Source organism: Gobius niger, assembly GCF_951799975.1.
Source record: "Gobius niger genome assembly, chromosome: 10".
Classification (NCBI taxonomy): domain Eukaryota; kingdom Metazoa; phylum Chordata; class Actinopteri; order Gobiiformes; family Gobiidae; genus Gobius; species Gobius niger.
In genome coordinates, this window is record NC_136861.1 from 2,098,716 (window position 1) to 2,122,845 (window position 24,130).

The 24,130-nt window shown below is 44.4% G+C and overlaps 1 protein-coding gene across 1 annotated transcript in view; it reads right to left on the reverse strand.

The window, feature by feature from the left end:
• LOC306968705 (syntaxin-binding protein 4) overlaps positions 1–13,544 on the reverse strand; it is an 83,363-nt gene extending 69,819 nt beyond the window's left edge. Inside the window, exon 1 of the mRNA XM_079564184.1 lies at positions 13,379–13,544. Within this exon, the coding sequence (XP_079420310.1) occupies positions 13,379–13,416 (38 nt within the window). The 5' untranslated portion in view covers positions 13,417–13,544. The remainder of the gene's footprint in view (positions 1–13,378) is intronic.
• Between the last annotated feature and the right edge of the window lie 10,586 nt (positions 13,545–24,130).

Genomic DNA, 24,130 nt, shown 5'->3' on the forward strand with positions numbered 1-24,130 from the left:
CAACAGAAACATGCCAGAAAAGCAAGAAAAATGTGACAATAAAGTGACAAACACGTGACAAAGACACGTTTAAAAAAAATAAGAAAAAAATAAGAAACAACTAAAAACAACTAAAAACAGCTAAAAACGACAAAAACACGACAAACACGCTTCAACAATGCGGCTAAAATCGCGGCAACAACGTGACAAAAAAAAAGTTACGTTTTCACTTTTGTAGGTCTTAGCTTTCAAATTGCTCTCCATTGAAGAAGCTTTTAGATTTGGGTAAAGCTGAACTGGTCGAAAATGCGCTCATTCGAGCGTAAAAATAATTTTGTAGGTTACGTTTTTTTCCGTGCATAAATGATCATTTATTCTTATTATTTTATTTTATTTTATTTTATTTTTATATATAGCCATAAACAAAAAAATAGGCAACTCTTCCACACGTGAGGGAAGGCAGGGGCAGGTTGTCCACTGCTCATCAACAGAACGTCCACAGAGTCAAACGTTAAAGCCTCTTCCAGTTGAATAGGTTATTTCAATATATGGTTATTAAGTGAGGATCGGGTGAGGAGCTCAGTTACCCGGGAGGAGCTCAGAGTAGAGTCGCTGCTCCTTCACGTCGAAAGGAGCCAGCTGAGGTGGCTCGGGCATCTGTTTCGGATGCCTCCTGGTCGCCTCCCGCGGGAGGTGTTCCAGGCATGTCCTAGTGGGACAAGGCCTCGTGGAAGGCCCAGGACACGGTGGTGGGACTATGTCTCCGAGCTGGCCTGGTGTCGCCTCGGGGTCCCCCCAGAACACCTGGAGGAGGTGTGTGTGGATCGGGAAGTTTGGGCATCTCTGTTGAGACTGCTGCCCCCGCGACCCGGCCCCGGATAAAGCGGAAGAAAATGGATGGATGGATGGATGGTTATTAAGTCACCAGTAATAAAAGAGTCAATTAAAATCCAGGTATATATTATATACATGGTTGAAAATACACTATTGAATACAAACAGAGCAGTGTTATGGTGTCAGCCCTTTCACAATAAAAGAGCTGTAACAAAACATGGCCTCCACAAACGCTGATGATGAAACTACTGAGACTCAACTACATTTCTCTGCCATTTCTATTCCATGTGACAACCAACCTCTAACCCCATGTGACAACCAGCCCCAACTGACCCCCTGAGATAACCAGCCACAACTAACTCCCTGAGACAACCAGCCCCAACTGAACCCGTGAAACCACCAGCCCCAAATGACCCCCTGAGACAACCAGCCCCAACTGAACCCCTGAGACAACCAGCCCCAACTGACCCCCTGAAACCACCAGCCCCAAATGACCCCCTGAGACAACCAGCCCCAACTGAACCCCTGAGACAACCAGCCCCAACTGACCCCCTGAGACAACCAGCCCCAAATGACCCCCTGAGACAACCAGCCCAAACTGAACCTCATTACACAACCAGCCTCAACTGACCCCCTGAAACCACCAGCCCCAAATGACCCCCTGAGACAACCAGCCACAACAGACTCCCATGACACAACCAGCCCCAACTGACCCCCTGAGACAACCAGCCACAACAGACTCCCATGACACAACCAGCCCCAACTGACCCCCTGAGACAACCAGCCCCAACTGAACCCCTGAGACAACCAGCCCCAACTGACCCCCTGAAACCACCAGCCCCAACTGACCCCCTGAGACAACCAGCCCCAAATGACCCCCTGAGACAACGAGCCCAAACTGAACCTCATTACACGGCGCATTGAGTTGCCTTGTGTACGAAATGCGCGGTATAAATAAAGTTGCCTTGCCTTGCCTTACACAACCAGCCCCAACTGACCGTCTGAAACCACCAGCCCCAAATGACCCCTGAGACAACCAGCCACAACAGACTCCCATGACACAACCAGCCCCAACTGACCCCCTGAGATAACCAGCCACAACTAACTCCCTGAGACAACCAGCCCCAACTGAACCCGTGAAACCACCAGCCCCAAATGACCCCCTGAGACAACCAGCCACAACAGACTCCCATGACACAACCAGCCCCAAATGACCCCCTGAGACAACCAGCCACAACAGACTCCCATGACACAACCAGCCCCAACTGACCCCCTGAGACAACCAGCCCCAAATGACCCCCTGAGACAACCAGCCCCAAATGACCCCCTGAGACAACCAGCCCCAACTGAACCCCTGAGACAACCAGCCCCAACTGACAACCTGAGACAACCAGCCCCAACTGACCCCATGACACAACCAGCCCCAACTGCCCCCATGACACATCCAGCCCCAACTGACCCTTGAGACAACCATCCCCAACTGAACCCCCTGAGACAACCAGCCCCAACTGACCCTCTACTCTAACCGTAGCCTGAGGGTCTTATGTCGCATTACATTTGAACTGCAAATACCCATCATTCCATTGTTCTACATAGGTACAAGTTATTACAGATTGTTACAAAGCAGATTACATTGTACTAAGTACAATGTATCAAGGTAGTGTTTAAAAAAAAGTGTTACAAAAATGTGTATCTATTTGGGACACGGTGTCACATTGCTTTTTATACGCTGGTACTGATATACAGTATCTGATATGTGTATTGGTTTTCCTCTTCTCTTCCAATAATCATTTTCCCATTTGGACTGGAGACAATTGAATTGTTTTTATGCCTTTTCCCAAACTTTATTATTTGGGTTATTTCTGTAATGAGAGCTTTCCTTTAGTTAGTGCCATGAACAAAAGACACTGTTCTGAAAGACAGAGATGTTAATGAAGGTAAAGTGGACATTAGAGGCTATTTGTAACAAAAACTGAGGGGTCATTTGTCACATTATTTTAACATTAGCTTTTAAAGAGGCTGTTGGTTTGGGCTATTTTAGTGAATTTGTACACTTTACAGCTCATGGAGCATTTTGCCGACCCCTTGAGGTGCTACCTTAACGTGGTGGGGTTGTTTGAGTGCCCGAATGATCCGAGGAGCTATGTTGTTGGGGCTTTATGCCCCTGGTTGGGTCTCCCATAGCAAACAGGTCCGAGGTGACGGGTCAGACGAAGAGCAGCTCAGAAGACTTCCATGGACAGTACAACAACAAGGACCATGACGTCGCCCGGTATGGCGTAACCGGGGCCCCACCCTGGAGCCAGGCCTGGGGTTGGAGCTCGAATGCGAGCGCCTGGTGGTCGGGCCTCTGCCCACGAGGCCGGGCACAGTCCGAAGGGACGTTGTGGGCCCGCCCTGCTGTGGACCCACCACCCGCAGAGGGATCCGTAGGGGTTGGGTGCAGAGGACTGGGTGGCAGTTGAAGGCAGGTGCCTCGACGACCTGGTCCACATGCGCAGCTTCTGGCGTTCGGGACATGGAACGTCACCTCGCTGGGGGGGAAGGAGCCTGAGCTCGTGCGGGAGGTTGAGAGATACAGGCCCCCCAGCTCAGCCGCCACATGTTGGAGTTCACCCCGGTGAACAAGAGGGTCGCCCCTACGCCTTCGGGTTGGGGACAGGTCTCTCACCCAGGGACGTGCACAGGTAGACCCCAGGTGGTGCTTAAGCACCTGCCCCTCTGCCCTGTGCCCTTTAAGTGCCCTTCTTAAGACCTGTTTTTTTTTAAGTATTATTTATTTTATTGTTCTTAGATATTTGCCCTATTAAGCCAACATGTGCTGAAAATACAGTTTTAATGTTCAACAACTTCAAATCGCGCTTCATTCCTCCTCTGCCTCTCGAGCTGCGGCGGCGCTGACTCCGCCTGATCAATAAGGGCAGCTGTGCTGTCCCAGTGTTTCCCCTGTTTGAGAAGATGGTACAGCCCATCTCTGTGAAACGCGGAGTAAAGTAAACTGAGTAAATTCGGTAACTTTATGAACGAGCCAGCGCGACATGACGGGATTATTAAGGGGAAAGGAAACGAGAGGGCCGACGGGGCAAGGACGTCAGCACTCTTTAGCGCTCTTAGTCACTTTAGCGGTTCTGTTTTGTCGCGCTATAAAATGTTCTGAAAATGAGCTGTATTATTCAGACTAAGTCAGGCTAAGCGTAGACCAGGGACAGAGCAGAGTGAGCTGAGCTGAGGAGACAGAGGAGAGAGGAGGAGAGAGAAGGTGAGGAGGTGCCTGTGTTCTGGACACTGTGCGTCTGTGTGAGGAGCACAGGAACATGAACAGCCCCGGGGATTATTGTTATTTAAGATATTTTTGACATGGACAAAAATATCCATGTCATGATATTGACAAACCAGATGTTTTACGTGTAGGCTATAGAACCTTTGCATCATTTATTTGTATTTGTGCTAAACTTAAAGCCACACCGTGTAGAATTTTACCCAATAAATAAAATTGAAATACAAGCATTTATTTTATGACCATTATTTTCATAATTGAAAAATACCTCAGAATTGTACAAACAAACATCTATGAGGCTCACCCCGCCTAAGATATGGCTGTAAACTTTACTGGGAGTCTCCATGGAGGTGTGACTAAAGGCAGTAGAATTTGAGATTTAAACATGTTAGTTTCACATTCAAATCCATTCTTTTATTACACACTGCAGTAGCAGCATTTTCTTTGTTCGAGCTGGTCATTAGGAGCATGTTTTGTTTTGCTACAACAATATAGTCCAAAATGTTACGCAGTGTGCCTTTAAGTGCAGAGTCTTGTGATAGTCCTACATTGTCCTTTAAAGTCTATGTAGTTTACTATTAGGTCCACATAGTTGGACATTTCATGTTGCTGTGTTAATCAATGGTCTGTTAGTGTCACTAATTACAGAAAAATCACTTTTTTGTCTTTTTTTGGGGGGGTGGGGGGGCTGTGCCCTGTGGTCTTGGTTGAGCACCTGCCCCTCAAAATGTCTGTGCACGCCACTGCTCTCACCGTTGTCTCAGCCTACGGGCCCAACATCTTCTTGAAGGCCCTTGGAGGGGTACTAGATGGTGCTCCGACTGAGCACTCCATTGTTCTGCTGCGGGACTTCAACGCCCACGTGGGTAACGACAGTGAGACCTGGACAGGAGTGATTGGGAAGAACAGCCTCCCCGATCTGAACCCGAGTGGTGTTCTGTTATTGGACTTCTGTGCTAGTCACGGTTTGGCTATAACGAACACCATGTTCGAGCACAAGGGTGTCCACAAGTGCACGTGGCACCAGGACACCCTAGGCAGGAGGTCGATGATCGACTTTGTAGTTGTGAGGGGCTGAGCTGTCAACTTATCACCACCTACCAGAACGGTAGCGCAGCAGTTAGCACCTCCGCTTCACCGCTAGGAGGTCCCGGGTTCAATTCCCACCAGGACGGGGCCTTAACTGCGTTTCCATCACTGGACAAAAATGCGCATTTTGAAGATGCGCATAATTTACGAGTGATGGAAACACCAAATTTCACATAAAAAGTTTATCCGCTCACTTGAGGTGTTTTTTGATTTATGCGCATAACTGTTGATGCGTATTTTGCGAGATGGAAACGCAGTTTGTCGAATAAATGTCATGACGTGATTAAACAGACGCTGGTGTTAGCGTTGTTTCCATGGTAACATGGCTGCTAATGCTGGGTTTACACATAGGCACAACGCGTTACGAATGGCATTTTTTCGTCGAGTTTGCATGTTCTCCCTGTGTCTGCGTAGGTTTCCTCTGGGTACTCCGGTTTCCCCTACCACTAAAAACATGTGCAATAGGTGAATCCTCCAGCCAGGTGATTCTGACCATCAGCCTGGCTCCACATCATGGAGATGGGTCCCGGGGCGCGGCACTGCCGTCGACCACTGCTCCTTACAGGTTGCCCTAGCGGTATCGAAGGATGGGTTAAATGCAGAGGACAAATTTCCCTACGGGGACAATGAAGTATACAAACAAAAAGCAAACAAAAACCTGCTGGAAGCTGGAGGAAGCTGGTCAGACCTCATCGTGTTGTGAGGGTCTGTTGGGATTGTCTGGCGGATCCCTCTGTCAGTGGGGTCTTCAACTCCCACCTCCGGAAGAGCTTCACCCAGATTCCGAGGGAGGCTGGGGACATGGAGTCCGAGTGGACCATGTTCTCCTCTTCTATTGTCGATGCGGCTGCTCGTAGTCGTGGCCATAAGGTCTCTGGTGCCTGTCGCGGCGGCAATCCCCGAACCCGAAGTTACGGACTGAATCGATTGGTCGAGTCCCGCGGAGACAAAGGGGCCGCCCCCGGTATAAAGGAAGGGTGCATCGAATTAGTTGGACAGAAATGTGAGAATTGTGAGAAATGCTAGACTTGACTTCGAGTTCGAGAGAGTTGAAGTTTCTCTTGGAGTTCAGACAGAAGGAGAAGGAGAGACAGCAGGATAAGCACATGGCGACATCCTCCGCTGAACTCTGATCTCTCTTTGTCTCAGATGAACCACAAGAATCTTTAAGTTTGAGCCCGTCATTTGACGTGATTTGTAACTATCAGTTACTTCTTTTAAGAACATTTGCATTTTTCCTACAAGACAACAACATTTTTGATCACTGAGCATTCAGCGCAACCATATTGAGTCTAGCTTGTCAAGCTAAATGCCCAAGGCCCAGAGGAGCTGCAGAGAGACCCTCGCCTGCATCAGCTTGAGATCGCCACCCGAGAGACCACGACCAAAGGCCGTCGGACACCAGGACTTTGGAACCCGGACCACAGCTGGCGTGGAAAACCTTTCTCTCACGGTCGTAAGTGCATCTCACAGACCTGGCTCAATAAGACCTGCATAACTTCTACGCAAACGACCTTACTGACTTTTAGATACAATTTTAGAACATTTTATCTGAATATTCATCGTGTAAGCCTTCTAGGTTATCCTGTTTGCACTTTAATATTTAATGCCGTCTGTTTATTGATTCTGATCATTAAACCTCCATAAACCACAGTTTGCTTTGGTAATGTCTGTGTTTATTATTTCAGACTAAGGGTCAATGTGTACGTTCAATACCTTACTTCCTTCAGATAAATCTGTAGTTTAGCCTCCTATTCTTACTTTTATTTTGTTCGCTTTTCGAACTGCCCTGGATTGGCAGACCGGGGTGGTGGCCCCTCTCTTTAAAAAGGGGGATCGGAGGGTGTGTTCCAATTACAGAGGAATCACCCTCCTTAGCCTCCCCGGTAAGGTCTATTCCGGGGTGCTGGAGAGGAGGATCCGGCCGATAGTTGAACCTCGGATCCAGGAGGAACAATGCGGTTTTCGTCCTGGTCGTGGCACACTGGACCAACTCTATACCCTTCATCGGGTACTCGAGGGTTCGTGGGAGTTCGCCCATACAGTCCACATGTGTTTTGTGGATCTGGAGAAAGCGTTCGACCGCGTCCCTCGTGGTGCCCTGTGGGGGGTGCTCCGGGAGTATGGGGTCCGGGGCCCTCTGCTACGGGCTGTCCGTTCCCTGTATGACCGCAGCAGGAGCTTGGTTCGCATTGCCGGCAGTAAGTCAGACCTGTTCCCGGTGCGTGTTGGTCTCCGCCAGGGCTGCCCTTTGTCACCGGTTCTGTTCATTACTTTTATGGACAGAATTTCTAGGCGCAGCCAGGGGCCGGAGGGTGTCCGGTTTGGGAGCCTCAGAGTCTCATCTCTGCTGTTTGCGGACGATGTTGTTCTGATGGCTTCAACGAACCAGGACCTTCAGCACGCACTGGGGCGGTTTGCAGCCGAGTGTGTAGCGGCCGGGATGAGGATCAGCACCTCCAAATCTGAGGCCATGGTTCTCCTTCCCCTCTTCGGGTCGGTGGGGAGTCCTTGCCTCAAGTGGAGGAGTTCAAGTATCTCGGGGTCTTGTTCACGAGTGAGGGACGGATGGAGCGTGAGATCGACAGACGGATCGGTGCGGCGTCAGCAGTGATGCGGTCGCTGTATCGGTCTGTCGTGGTGAAGAGGGAGCTGAGTCGGAGGGCAAAGCTCTCGATTTACCGATCGATCTACGTTCCCACCCTCACCTATGGTCATGAGATTTGGGTCATGACCGAAAGGACAAGATCGCGAATACAAGCGGCCGAAATGAGTTTCCTTCGCAGGGTGGCTGGGCGCACCCTCCGAGATCGGGTGAGGAGCTCAGTTACCCGGGAGGAGCTCGGAGTAGAGTCGCTGCTCCTTCACGTCGAAAGGAGCCAGCTGAGGTGGCTCGGGCATCTGTTCCGGATGCCTCCTGGTCGCCTCCCGCGGGAGGTGTTCCAGGCATGTCCTAGTGGGACAAGGCCTCGTGGAAGACCCAGGACACGGTGGTGGGACTATGTCTCCGAGCTGGCCTGGTGTCGCCTCGGGGTCCCCCCAGAACAGCTGGAGGAGGTGTGTGTGGACCGGGAAGTTTGGGCATCTCTGCTGAGACTGCTGCCCCCGCGACCCGGCCCCGGATAAAGCGGAAGAAAATGGATGGATGGATGGATGGCTTTTCGAACTGGTGCCCCGTTAAATTTTAAGGCTAATCTACAAGCTATTAATTCATGAATAAACAAATGAATTGATTAATAAACCCTCATACCCTACATAGAGTTGCTGCTCCTTCACGTCGAAAGGAGCCAGCTGAGGTGGCTAGGGCACCTGTTTCGGATGCCTCCTGGTTGCCTCCCTTAGGATATGTTCCAGGCATGTCCTATTGGGAGTAGGCCTCGTGGAAGGTCCAGGACACACAGGTAGGACTATGTCTCCGAGCTGGCCTGGTGCAGCCTCGGGGTCCCCCCAGAACAGCTGGCTGGAGGAGGTGTGCGTGGATAGGGAAGTCTGGGCATCTCTGCTAAGACTGCTGCCCCCGCGACCTGCCCCCAGATAAAGCGGAAGAAAATGGATGGATGGATGGATGGATGGAGAATATTTTGCTTTTGAACACGCATTGAATTGTGACTGTTTTAAAAAATATTTTTCGTCCATTTATCTCAAAAAGCAAAAAAGTTACAAAGGTTTATGAAATTTCAAGTTAACAAAAAGTTCATTAAAAACGATGATGACAATCAAGCCCACACCTTGTGACAACTTGCCCCGCATATGGGGCACATTGTCACATTGTGTCGTGTTGGACGGTAGTAACTTTTTATTGTAATATGATGGACTAAAGAGAGCAAGGTCTCCTTCCGTCCACGTGGCCCGTCACACAGCGTGAGCGCGCTCCACTAACCAGGAAGGGCTTAGCGTTAACAAACTGCGGCGCTCGATCCCTGTCCATTTAGAGACTCTTTAATCCCACCCATTATCACGAGTGTCCTGCCGCCGTCTGGGCCGTGCGTGAGGCGGGTATTGTCACAGTGTCTTTGTGTCTGTGCCGCGTCCCACTCTGCAGTAGACCGGGCAGCACTTTGTGGCCCACAAACTGATGGACATTTTGATTTATTAGACAAACAAGAATAGACCAATTATGCACTAATCATGCTTAGCACATCATCTACATCCAAACTGTCCGTTAATAAAAACTAACATCAACACATAAGTCCAAATTTTACCCCATAAACAAACACCCTTGTCTCACTAAAACAGTTTCCTTTGAAGTGGAGAAATTACTTTTGAAAAGTATTTTTTTAATTCTGTGAATAGTGAGAACCAGAATCTGACAAATGCTGAAATGAAGTCAATTCAGTGGCTGTTCTTCTAAAACAAGCTGATAAAGGAGGTGCCAGAGTGGTATGGGGCAGAGAGTAATATATAGCAGAATATTCATAATAATAATACATCGGTTTTATATAGTGCTTTTCTGGACACTCAAAGACGCTCTGCATTGCACTATTCGTTCACTCCATACTCGGTGGTGGTAAGCTACTATTGCACCACAGCTGCCCTGGGGTAGACTGACAGAAGCGAGGCAACCACTATGGAAGCTTCATTGATGATTTATTTCAGATTTGTACTTGAGTTTCATAAATACAAAATAAATCAACTTGACAAACAACATAAATCTTAAACTGAGTGTAGACTACAATAAAACAAATATAGATTTTTTGGACTTGAACATAACAAATGATCAGCAGGGTCACCTTACTTCAGATACTTCTATCTACCGTAAAAGCACTGATGGCAACACAATACTACGGGCTGACAGCTCACCCATTCCACCTGAATAACAACATCCTTCTGGGACAGCTCCAGACGTATATATGCCATTCGTGAAATGAAATCTGAAATATTATTGTCTTTTGTTTCAGGCGTGCCCCCCTCCTAAAAGACAAACTGGTGAGGAGCCACCGGCCTCCGAGGCATCCCACTACGTGGCTGCAAAGGACCAAAGGAACATTTCCATGTGGCCACTGATATCGTTGCTCTGATATTGACAAATCACAATCTTTTGAGGATGTACGGACTGGAACACAATACCATCTTAAAAGTTATACCAACTGCAACACATGTTTGTGGTGTTCAAACGACAGTGTGAATGTGGACACTTCTACAGTGGCAGAACAAAAAGATGATTAAAGGAAAGACTAACGAAGCATAAAAGAGCAATCCGCAATAACAACCCCCAATACTCAATACTCAATACTCAATACTCAATACTCACACAAACGTCAACAAACTTAAGGTCATGGTTAAGGAAACGGTGTCCAACTCACCAGGAGGGGGTGACAGACTCTGTTATTCCAGCGTGAAACCTACTGGATTGTTAACCTTAGGGCTCCCGAGCCCCCAGGCCTTAATGACGACATTGATTTCTCTCCGTTCCTTTAGACTATTTATAATGAACCTTTGATAACGTCACGGTTGCCCCCTGTGGTGCTTTGTTGCTTTTGCACCTTTATTCATATGTATTGTTGTGTAATGTATATATTTTCTTGTCATGTTTATTTATTCTTAGTGATGCTGAGATTTAAGGCCATTTTGTGTTTCTTGTGGGTGCCTCCCCTTTAAAAGGAGTGGCTCCTCTCATTTGCCTGTCTGCATTCTGACAAGGGCCTCTGCCAGGTCGAAATGCAATTCATCACCATAGCCATGATTTAATAAAGGCCTTTTAATTAAAGTTCTCCAACGATGTGCCTTGGATTTTTTGGTTCCTTTTGGGCTCACGTTTAAAGGGGGGTATTATGCAAAATCGACTTTTTCAAGCTTTACATCATGTTATTCTGTCACTCCCTCATTAAAAACATGCCTGAAGTGTTGCCTTGGCACATTCACGTATTTTTGAGTAATCTGTAAAAACTCTGATGGCGGCCATTTTAGGGATAGGTTTGCCTGAGTCCTCCTACTAACGCCCCCACCTCCTGGAGACGCCTCCGAGCTTTCGTCACCCGCCGAGTAACCAACCACTGCTCCTCAGCAGAGCCCCCTCCCCACTGATGCCACAGACAGCATGTGGAGGGGGCGTGTCTAAAGGCTCAGAGGTTCTTAAAGAGACAGAGGCCTATTTCAAGACATTCACTACAGCCATTTTGAGAGAGACATTTTATACAAGGCAGTTATTCTAATTTACTGCATTTACAGACCAACAGAAGGTTTCGTCATCATTGTAGTGTGATATAGACTGGTGCTATGGGACTGGAAAAAGCAGAATACCCCCTCTTAAAGTATATTTTACATTTTTCCCAGAGAACATATGTCTGTTTAAGCCTGCCTGAAGGTTTGTTAGTGTCACTCTCCTTAGTGAAAGCAGAGTGTGCTGATGTTGTATTTGGGGAGCAGTCACAAGTACATGTTGCTGCGTTTACACATTTTGGAGAGAGCGAGAAAGCACAAGCAAGGGCTCTCTTAACCAAGTACAGCACAGTTTTTGTGTGACGTTGGTTGTACAAACTTGATACCTCATGACATTCCATTGCTGGAGGAAACCCCTGTGCATCAGCCATGGAGGAGAATCCCTCCCTCAGTATGAAATGGCTCGTAATCATATCCAGCAATTGTTACAAAGTGAGTTTAACCGCATGCCTTTTGGCTTATGCAACACGCCAGGTATTTTTCAGCGGCTCAACGAGCGTCTTTTTGGGGGCTGTGGCCATCAATCTGTGCTTTTGTATTTAGATGATGTGATTGTTTTTTCTTCTTCTGTACAACAACATCTGGAGAGGTTTCCAAAATTACCTTGGGAAATTTGTTGGGACAAAATCAGAATTACAGTTAGAGCAAGGTTTAAATTTGTGACTTGATTTTGTGACCTAGATACCAAGATTTTGTCAGGCGGGGGTTGAACTAACTTTTACCAAAAGAATCGGTGTCTCGAGATGCAAAAAGTCAATTTCTTTGAGTTAAGAGAGCGATGTGGCCCCAAACCTGAAAATGGACTCTTAAAGGAATAGGCCACCGTTTTTATATACTGAGATATGCTCTTACCTCACTTTAGCCGAGTTAATATATCCCCGTCTGGTCTTTGTCCGTGCGCTCTGTCACGCAAACGGAGCACATACGCAGCCTCTCCCACATGTCACATAGCTCCAAAAAAGCTCACGATAGAAGCTACCAAGCTCTTCCACGTGTTCCCTATTTAAATAAAGTTACGTGAAGTGTTTTCATGCGAAGTATATTTACACAGAAATGTAGCATGTCGATTTTATAAGCAGATAAAAAGGGGGACTATATTGTGAGGCGTAATGATACGAGGAGTAAAACGTCCGCGCAGTAACTCCTAAAGACTTCCCCCCGCTCACTTCCGTCAATAACCTTTAGGAGTAAATGTGTAAATATACTTTGCATGAAAACACTTCACGTAACTTTATTTAAATAGGGAACACGTGGAAGAGCTTGGTAGCTTCTATCGTGAGCTTTTTTGGAGCTATGTGACATGTGGGAGAGGCTGCGTATGTGCTCCGTTTGCCTGGCAGAGCGCACGGACAAAGACCAGACGGGGATATATTAACTCGGCTAAAGTGAGGTAAGAGCATATCTCAGTATATAAAAACGGTGGCCCATTCCTTTAAATGAAATAGGCAACAGCGTGCTACACATTTCTTATGTTTATGTCAGTAATCTACAATTCCATCGAGCCAAGGTGGCATCACTAAATGATTTTTATTCCCCTTACGAGATAGGAAAGAGAACATGATCTGTTTTAAATGAGACTTCGTCAATGCTTTATTAATACATGAATACATTAATACAAGTTTGATGTTTTTAGCTTGCACCCAGTTTAGGCTGATTTCAGACCCTTTTATCCCCAGACTCGATCTAGGTCTGGTGATGTAAGGTGAAATATTTTACACGGAGTGAAAAGTTTGACAACCGCTGCACACTTTCAGATCACAAAGGTGAAGTCAAGACGATTACGCAGTCCCTCCGTAACCTCCGCAACCTCCGTGCTCCACCGGTCCTTAGCCCATTAAACGTGCGTACGTTTGGCTAACTGTCGACCCGTTTTAAGCGCTCCTTCTTTGGAGAAGGCGCAAGTGCCAGACCGTCGCCGTGCCATGCGCAACAGCAGCGCGCGGGGGCAGAGCTAACAGGATCGCGCTAATGCCATTGTTTTCGGAGCTGAGCCGGTGTGGTGTGCGCGCAGGGCAGGGTGATCGCATCCGGAGCACTTACCTGGCGACGCTCAGCGGCACCTTTAACCTCTGCAGCATGTCTCCGTGACGCGCCCGCGCAGGCTGCAGTTAGCGCGTTTCGCCCACAGCCGCGACGCGCACACGGCAAGGAGAGCGCGCCTGCATGCAAGTCGGCTGCGAGAGAGGACAGAGGCAGAGATTAACAGAGGGATCACGCGCAAATCCACCCCCGGCCCGTGCCAAAGACGCGTGCGTAAAGCGGTCTCTGGGCCCAGGCTTCTTCTCCATTAATGTGGATCATGGCATTTGAAGTATGACGTGAATGATGCTCTTGTTGTTAATATAGAATATGTCGGATCAATTTGACCTCCGTGGCTCCTCATCATACTCACATTTAAATATAAAAAAAAATGACTTTGTGCTGTTTTGTGCCGTAGAAAATGGTTTGTGCTGTTATCGTTTTGGAGATATTAATGATCTGAGGCCACCCCGCCCTTATAAAGCTCCAAACCAGATTAAACAAATAAACAGTCTGTGCTGTTCTGTGCTGTAAAGATTTCCGTTTGTGCTGGTCCCGTTTTTAAACTATCAAAAGCTTTAGAGCCTTGAGGCGTCCAGGCACTCTCTCCTCTGAGAACTAACGATTGACATTTATTTCATAAAGGTCACCTATCTGTACCGACGGGTCTTAGTCAGTCATCACATTACCGACAAAGTGGATAATTCGGTCTGCTCTGAAGCCAAAGTGTGTAATGTGCTCTCAGCATGGCCTGTTCTGTAGACAGGAGCACAGGAGAAGGGGTGGGCCAGGACTCATTACCAAAATCAACACAACAGTAAATAGGAGGGCAGAGCCGGTGCTGGCCCTTTTGGGGCCCTAAGCAAAAATCCACACGGGGGCCCTACAGTGCGCGTCCCATGGCTATTCGACGAAGAGCAAATCCATTTACGGTCAAAAACAGTTCCACTGTGCAGTAGTGCAGGGCAGGAGTGGAACATAATGACCTTATTGAGGCCCTGCCCCCATGTGTGAGAACCACTAACCACTAAACCACTGTGAGACTGGTATTTAGGACTACTACTAGTCTATTTCCCCCACTTTTTAAAATGGTAAATAGCAAATTGTGTCATTCTCTCACCTCTGGTCCCTGACCCACAATTTGGCAACCGCTGATTTAAAACTAACTGAAACCTGCACCTGACGGTTATTTCTGTCTGACCACTGAGAATTAGTCTGTGAGTCGCCCAACTCGTTGTTGAGTTGCCTTGTGTACGAAATGCGCGGTATAAATAAAGTTGCCTTGCCTTGCCTATAGAATGTGCACATTCATAGAACCAGAGTTACTGTATGTTACTGTGCTCATGAGAACCCTGTGGATTCAACTCCACTTTTACACAAAAAGGCCATGGAGAACTGCTTTTTACTCTCGTCTATAGGCTACTCGCCAAACTACTGTCCTGATGCTCTAGACTCACCAGACACAATACGAAGAGAGTTTAAATGAGAGTGTGGCCATTGCAGCCCAGAGACCGAGCAGAGAAAACATGAGAGCAGCGCTCGGGACACGGGTGACATGATGCAGCCGCGGAGGAGCAGGTCGGTGAAGCAAGCACCGGGAGACAGACGGCCGAGCGGGACACGAGCGGAGAAGCACTCGCGCTTTGAAAGTGACGGGGGAAGGCGGTCGGTCCCTCCTGCTCATTCACTTCAGCAGACTGCTCCGTTTTGGTGTTATATGTGGCAAAAGTAGACGGAGAGTGAGTGCGCGCTGGAAGAGCCTGTCCCCCTAACAACGTGTTGATTAATCAGTGAAAAAACACCGTTGTTTGACTGAGATGCGGGGCCCTTGCGGCTGCGGGGGCCCTACGCACCTTGCGTAGTTTGTGTATAGGAAAAAACAGCTCTGGTTACTTAACCATATTAATATGTGGCTGCCACAAGCGGCGCCCTCTGGAGGACAAAGCGGAGGAGGCGTTGTTGCCCCGGGACCTGCATCCTGGAGGGATCCACAAATTGCAAAAAAGCACAAAATTTGTTCTGCCCAGGAAACCGTTTGTGGTGTAATGTAATGAACAGCAGTACATGTCTGTGACCACAAGGCGGTGCTACCGTGATATTGATGTGTTGTGTAAAACGTGCCAAACACAAAGAAAGACCACCGGACTCAAACTGCCTCGTCTCAGCCTCGCTTTATATTTGAGCATGTATTGTATGTTATACTATAAAGCAGTGGTTCCCAAAGTGTTGGATGCGGGACCCTGAAGTGGGGGCCACAAGATGATTTTAAGACAATAATTTTTACTTTTCTGTCATTCAATTTGATGTATTTTTCATTGAAAACAGCATATTATTGAGAAACATCCTCAAACCAGATGTTAAATACATTATTATTAAACCTTATTACGTTTTACTGAAGGGGTTCCGAGTTGTTGGTTGAGGGATTTGGGGGTCGTGGCCTGAAAAGTTTTAAAACTCCTGGTATGAAGCATGAAGGTATGATACCATTCATCTGCCTGGTGAGGAAAAATCAGGCAGGAGTGTTCACACAGCGCCCTCCGATGGAACAATCAGGCACTGCTCGCCCTGCAGGAGGACGCAGAGGCCACCCTGGGAAAGGTGTTCAACCAAGAGGACCATAGAGCTGAAGAGGGAGGGAGTCTGGAAAACTACTGCTGCTATACTATGTTTTTAAAGTGTTTATTATTATTTTGGTTTTATTATAAAAAGAAAATGAGATAAAAATATTTTAATATGACTTCTTTTCCCCTTTGTGACTGAAAGTCTGTCTCTCTCCCTCTGCCCCTCCCCTCACTGCTGCTCTCATTCATTCCACTTTCCTCTCATCAATAAAACTTAGTGAGGGATAGAGCATACCAACTTTTCTGATTGTTTTAGAGTGAAACATTCAACCAGAATAAACTACAAACATAGCATGTTCGTGTAATTCAGCTCTATCAGTAGTTCAGTTGTGATCTGAAAATGACTGTCCTTCTAACTGACTTCTTTGTTGTTCCATGTGTGTTTCTTTTACCTGCCTTAGGACAACATATGCATTTTCACTATTGTGCTAATTCTGGTACATTTATATTGAGGCTTTCTGCTGACATGTTGATTAATGAGCACTGTCCTAATTCAAATAAATACATATAATAACTATGTATATAAAAAGATCTCCGTAAATATTTGACAGAAACATAAAGTGTTGTGATGCCGGTCGTCCTCTCTCTAAGCCGATTGCTGACCTACCTGGGCCGATTGCGGTCAGATTGGGGCAGCATGTAACTTTAGACCAACACCACTCAAATAACATTGTGTTATACATAATGTTAGTTATCCAGCAAAGCTGTGTACTACTACTCCAACACAGATGCCAGGAGAGCTCATTTTAGTGGCTGGATCAGTGTTGAGAATGTATGTGTTTTTGTTTGTAAACCAGGTAAAACTCCCCGTGCAGCAGAGAGTTATAGGCCTGGAGCCGTAAAGCTGCACTAAGCTCTGATTTTTTTTTTTGTCAATAGGTGTCAGTAGTGATCCCTCCTCTGCCCCTCTGCCCCCTCCCCTTCTCTCCTAGCTTTCCAGCCACGCCCCTCACTCCCCTCCACACCATAGACCACACGCTGCTCTGATATTATTCAATGAGATACGGAAATCTCATCTGGTGTGAACACACATATGAAGCCTAGGCGTTAATTCAACCTGGGAGACTCATTTCAGCATCAAACACCTGCAGCCAATGATCGCTTCCGAGAGGGCCACACCTCCACCTCAGCCATCAGCGGAAGCCAATCATCGCCCTCGGTCCTGCTTTTAAGCCCCAGCACTCATGCTTCCCAGCTGTGCTGTGACCCACCTCCACCCCATCTCCAACTCTTCCGTCCACGACTTCTCCCTGTTGCATCTTCACAGGTCTTCCATACCACCACAGTGTCCAGGCTCCGGGGACGACATCCCTAACTACAAGCTGTTCATCCATACTGACTTTCATACATCAATGTGTACTGCAGGGGTCTGATCGCCAAAACGAATATACATGTCAATAAATCTTCTGTTTGAATATCAGCATAAATAAGATATGTAGAAAAGTAAACATTTTGAGACTGACATGTATCTAATAAGCCTCTTTTGTTGTTGTTGATGTTCTTTGCATTTAGAACATAATACTTCCATTTAGAACTACGTTTACACATCAGAGCAGGTCTGTCAGATGTTTGAGTAAGTAGTGCTTTATTTCTCATTGTACAAGCGCATCACGAAATGATGATCAGATTTTAGTCATGAGCCGCTGCGACTGAGCCGCGATGCCACTGTGGGTCAACCTGACCAGCATGGAGGTCGAGGAAACCGTAGCACCCGGAGGAAACCTTCAGTCTCCTCTGGTCCTCTGAAACGGTGCAGCGCATACAAGGTTTGTCCCTGTTTCAGAGCGTGGTGTCCTGCACTGGTCAGCTCCACCACCTCCTCCCTCTTCCTCCTGTGCAGCTCCCTCTGCCCCACAACAGTCTTTTACCATCTTCTGGGAGGAGCTTAGCAGTGTACGTCCATTAGCCAGAAGAAGGCACCAGTGGCTTAGCTTTGAGTCTCACCCGGATACCTCCTCGTTTGTCCTTTTTTTGTTTCCTGTAGCTCCTCCTGTGACATCTCCTCTGTGCTGCAGCTGTGGGCAGCTCTTGATGCTTCTTCAGTGTCTCAAAAGAAGAAATTTGTAGGTCTCAAATGGGTTTAGCTGCTAAGCTAGCTGCTTACTTTTAAAAAGCTGCAGTAAAAAAAAAATCCAAAAGTACAAAAGTATCCAGTAAAACAATGTGGAACACAGAAACCACAAATGCAGTTCACATAAAAAGGCAGAAAATGCAGCTGGACCAAGAGAGAGGGAGGTAGCTGCCTGTTTACACGTCACCATGACGTCAAACTTCTTTTTTTTTTCTTTTTTTTCTTTTTTTTTTTATATAACTTTATTCAATACATTTACAAAGTATGTAAACATATAAAGAAAAAAAAACAACAGAGAAAAGAAAAAGAGAAAGAAAAAGAAAAAGAGAAAAGTACTAAATATCCCGCACCCAAACCGTTTACACCTTGTGTATAAAGCATTTTTACAAAGCTATATAGAAGACATATATACAAAGGGTCTCAAGTAGTTTCTACCACACGCAACAATATTTACAGATGATAATGTCAATATTAATATTAGTAAGTACAATTCCATTCACATAAAAGAAAAAAGGAATTCTACGTACATTCAATTAACACTCAAGATAAATTCATGTAATGGATCCCATGTTTCAAGATAATCGGATTCCTGATTGTATAATCTAAAAGCCGTTTTTTCCACTGATATCGTCTCCATAGCATGCGCGTACCAGTCGTAATGAGTCGGACAGTCATTGTCTATCCATTTTTTAAAAATTATTCTTTTGGATTATAATGCATAATGATAGAAATGCATTCTTTTTCGTTGATGAAGCATTACTAAATTGATGTAGGTCTCCAAGGATGCAAGTTTGCGGAGTCATTGGAATATCAATATGTAGATATGACATGGCTTCATTTGTTGTTTTTGTCCACAACTCCTTTATCATTGGGCATTCCCACAAAAGATGAACCAAGGTTCCCTCAGCTGCCTGACATTTTATACATAAATTAGTATCTACAGCACCCATTTTAAACAATTGGGAAGGTGTATAATACAGCCTGTTCAAGATTTTAAATTGACTCAGCTTATTTTTGCTGCATCTAAAAGGTCGCCTGGCATTCTTCCAGATGTCATTCCATGATAAATCGTCCTCCTGAATGTTTAGATCATTGGTCCATTTCCTAATACACATATCGTTTGCATTTTTAGTATGATGTTCATTTAAGATTCTATATATTTTTTTAACTGTTTTCTTGGTTTCATCTTGATTGAAAAGTGCATCTTCCAATTGATGGGTGCCATAAGTCATGTTTTCAAAAGATACACAATTTTTTACTGCAAATTTTAAAGATATGTAATTTAAGAAGTTATTTTTGGAGACATTATATTGATCAACTAGAGTAGTAAATGTTTTAAAGGAACTCTCATGAATAATATCTTGAAGCTGAGTAATGCCTATGTCTTTCCAAGTAGCCCATTTTATAATCTTTTTATTGATTGTGAAATTAGAATTATACCAAAGAGGCTGATTCACAGATGTAGCTGATTTGATTCCAAGTATTTTTTGACATGACTTTAAAATATTAAAGGTGGCTTCAATAGGGCTTTGTTTTAATTCATGTGGTAATTTTTTTTATGTAATATAGGCTTTCCACTTCAATATCAAATTCCATTAGTAGGTTTTTTTCTATTTTGACCCAGTCTTTATCTGCAGTGTGATGGAACAACTGGCTTGCTTGTTCACATCCAAAGGAGAGAAAGTAATGTTGGAAGTTTGGCAGCTGTAATCCTCCTTTGGATTGCAAGTTAGACAATCTTAGATAAGAACATCTAGCAGCTTTCCCACGCCATATAAAATTTGAGATTATTGTATGCAATTTCTTAAACCATGTTTTATTAATTGTAACGGGCAACATTTTCAATATGTAGTTAACTGCTGGAAGTATACTCATTTTAATTATATTCACTCGACCCCAGAGCGATATCTGGAGATGTGACCAGCGCTCCAGTTTAGATTCTATCTTATTCCTTAGGTGTTTAAGATTTATATCTCTGCTTAGGTACAGATTTGATGTGATATGTAAACCTAAATATGTTATTGCTGTTTCTTTCCATTTAATTCTGGAGTTTTGAATCAGCGATTTCCTACAATGTTTATTTAATGGTAATATTTCGCATTTTTCCCAATTAACTTTGTATCCTGATAAGCCCCCATATTGATTGATGGCCTCATTAATACATTCTAAAGAAGAGTCCACATGAGACAGGTATACAATTATATCATCACAATACAGTGATAATTTATTGTACTGACGTCCAACTGTTATGCCATGAATGTTACTTTCACTTCTTATTTTTGCTGCTAATGGTTCAATGACCAGATTGAATAATAGCAGGACAACCCTGTTTTGTTCCTCTTCTTAAAGTAAATGTTTCTGAGATCAGGTTATTTGTCTTGACTGAAGCTATAGGCTTTGTGTAGAGCATTTTAATCCACTGTATAAAGTTAATGCCAAATCCAAACTTGTGCAATGTACAGAACAAAAATGACCAATTTATACGGTCAAAAGCCTTCTCTGCATCAATGGTACAGACGGCCGCTGAGTAAGGAAGGCTTCTGGCACGGTGTATAACATTAAATAATTTCCTTGTATTATCAGATGAGTGCCGACCTTTCATAAAGCCAGCTTGGTCAGTGTGTATTATTTTTCCAATGACCGTTTGTAAGCGAGTTGCTACAATTTTTGCCAATATTTTATTGTCTATATTAGCAATGGATATAGGGCGATAGTTTCTGCAGTCCAATGGATCTTTGTCCTTTTTTGTATTAAAGTGATGTGAGAAAAATTGAATGTTGGAGCGAAGCATTGATTATTGAAAGATGATTGATACATTTCTAATAATAGAGGTGAGAAATCATCACTATATATTTGATAAAATTCAGCGTTATACCCATCCGGGCCAGGAGACTTGTTTTTTGCAAACATTGTTATTGCTTTTTGGATTTCCTCCACCTGAATAGGTTTCTTCTAGAGCTTTTTTATCAGCCTCTGCTAATGTTGGAAGTTGAATTCCATCCAAATATGTCTGGATTTCCTTTATATCGTGATCGTTCTCTGGTTTATATAAGTTTTCATAAAAATCTCTAAATACTTTATTTATTTCTCTTGAGTCTGCAGAAATGTTACCATTTGGCAATTTAATATTGGATATATCATTTCTGGTCATCTGCTTTCTTAACCTCAATGCAAGGAGCCTTCCAGCTTGTTCACCATGCTCATGAAATTTCAGTTTGGATCTATTTAATTTATATTCCACCTTTTGTCTTATTATATTATCATACTCCAATCTTTTCTTACAAAGCTTGATCCATGTATCCTGACAATACTTTTGGGACAAGGAATTCTGTAATTGTTTTATTTCGGTCATTAATTTATTTTCTTCAGCACGTTGTTTTTTGTTCTTTAAGCTTGCCATCCTGATAAGTTCTCCCCTTACACAACATTTAAGTGCTTCCCATATTGTAGACATGTCAGATACCGAATCCTTGTTATTTCTTATGAAGTCTGAAATAAATTCTTTCAATTGTAATTTACATTCGTCACTTTCCAATAAAGATGCATTTATTTTCCATTGCCTAGGTTGATTAGAATCTGGCATTAGACTTACATCAATTTGAATTGGACCATGATCAGAGATAATTATTGGATGAATTTTTGCATGAGTATTTTCTACAATTGCTTTAGGAACTAAAAACATATCAATTCTCGAAAAGGAATGATGCCTGTTAGAATAGAAAGTGAAATCTCTCTCCTCTGGATGCAACGTTCTCCAGATATCTACCAGGTTAAGAGTCTGCATTGCTTTTAGGAGAGAAAAAACAGATTTCTTGGGTCTAATAATTTTGCCTGTTTTATCAATATTTGGATTTATTGTCAAATTTAGATCTCCACCCAGGATAATGACAGAGTCAATATAATTAGCCAGTTTGAGCTCGATTTCACCGAAAAAGGATGGCTTATCATCATTGGGTGCATATATATTGACCAATGTGATATTGTTATTATCCAGCAAGCAGTTAATAAACATATATCTGCCATCTGGATCCAAAAAGACGCTGTTTATGTTGAATTTAATGTTTTTATTGAATAAAATTGCAACACCGGCTCTTTTTGAGGACAACCCAACACCAATTATTTCTCCTACCCACCCCTTTTTAAGATATTTTAAGTGTTCAGTCTTTAAATGTGTCTCCTGTATGAAAGCGATATCAGTAGAAAGATTTTTTAAATGCTTCAAAATTCTCCTTTGTTTCGCCCTTTCATTAGCACCATTTACATTCCATGATATAATTCTTAGACCCTTTCTATTCATTACAATATTTTATGGCATTTCTGATTGCTATGTACATCATGTATAAAGGACAAACAATAATAACATATAGCATATATGTCTTCTCCTTGCATGCTTCACAAATGTCTACCCTCACTCCCTCCCACTTCCCTTCCCCCTTCCCATTACCATTTCCCAAAACAAAAAATAATAGCAAAACAAACATCCTAGAAAGGTTAAAACTGTAAAAGAAGAAACAGAAGGGGGGAAAAAAAAGAAGAAAAAAAAGAAAAAGAAGAAAACAAAAAAAAAGAGGAAATAACACAACTAACATAAACAGAAGATTAAGAATAATAAAGAAAGTAGAATGTAGCCTATATACGTTCAAGAGAGAGTGGACCAAAACCACCCCCAGCCATACCATCTACAATAATAAACACAATAGAAGGAAAACAAACGTAATAATAATGATAATAATAACAACAATAATAGTATAAAAAAACAAAACAAAAGATAGATTATGGATCCAAATACTTAAGGTTGATTTCAGTTAAAATAAAATAAGCTCATTACCTGCACCAATCATCGACGAGTATACGACGTCATTAGCATGCGCCTTTGTTTATCAAAAGTCATGCGTTTATAGTGTGCTGATTGGAACTTGCGCTGACTCCTCCGCTCAACCAATAAGTCACTGCATTATCCCTATATAGAGCACCATCAATGTACAGTTTGTCCAGAGATAATCGCGCTTTTTTGCCTCCTTGCCGTGCATCCTTCATGATCGGGTACAGGAGTTTGCGCCTCTTCACCATCTCCGGGGGGAATTGATCACCGATGAAGAACTTCGTTCCCTTGAGCTCCCTGCTTTTCTCCATAATACTGGATTTACACTTCGAGTCCGCGAGTTGTGCTACAATGGGTCGAGATCGTTGTTGGCCCATCTTCTGGCTGTTGCCAATTCGGTGGGCTCGGTTGAAGCGAATGGATTTCACCTCCTGCTCTCCCATTTTAAGGTGATTCTTCATGAATGATTTGACCAGCTGCTCCGTCGTGTGGTAAGTTTCTTTACTCTCCTCGGGAACGCCGTGAATTATAATATTGTCTCGCATACTCCTGCATTGTAAGTCCAGTATCTCTTCCATAGTTTTCGCGTTGGAAGTGCGAAGCTCAGATGATTGTAGCTTGAGGCTATTAACCTCCGCTCTAAGTGAGGCGTTCTCTTGTTGGAGTATTTCCACCAATGAAGTATGGTATTCCAAGGATTGCTTAACCTCAGTAAAATCCTCTGATAGCTGTTTCAGCAGTTGAAGATTATGCAGCTCGGATTGAATTTGTGTGATCGAGTCTCTAATTTCCCTGATGTCTTTTGTTTGGTCCTCGTACTCACTCGAGCTGAGTTGCGGTCTTCCGCGTTTACTCTTACGTTTGGTCGCCATTTGGTCGTAATATGTGTCTATGAAAGACTCCAAATCACTAAGCGGTTCTTCGCGTGTTGATTCCAGCTTGTAATGTTGTTTGGCTCCTCAATTACGGATGTTTAAATGGCTTTTGGGGAGGTTAGTCCAGCGTGTTGCTCACAGCCATCTGCTGTCAGCCATTGCCACTTCTCACCATGACGTCAAACTTCTATCATAATGCTAAACTCTGTGCTAGCCGCTAACTGTTGTGGCTTCTGCTTCTTTAAACATTTACGATCTCTGCATGTGTCTGTGGTAAAATGTTACCTCGCTGTTTACGACAGTGGCACATCTAGCGATGCAATGTGGGAATGCATCCATGCCGGTCCGGCGAAACAGGATAGTGTTTGAGGAAATGATCAATGA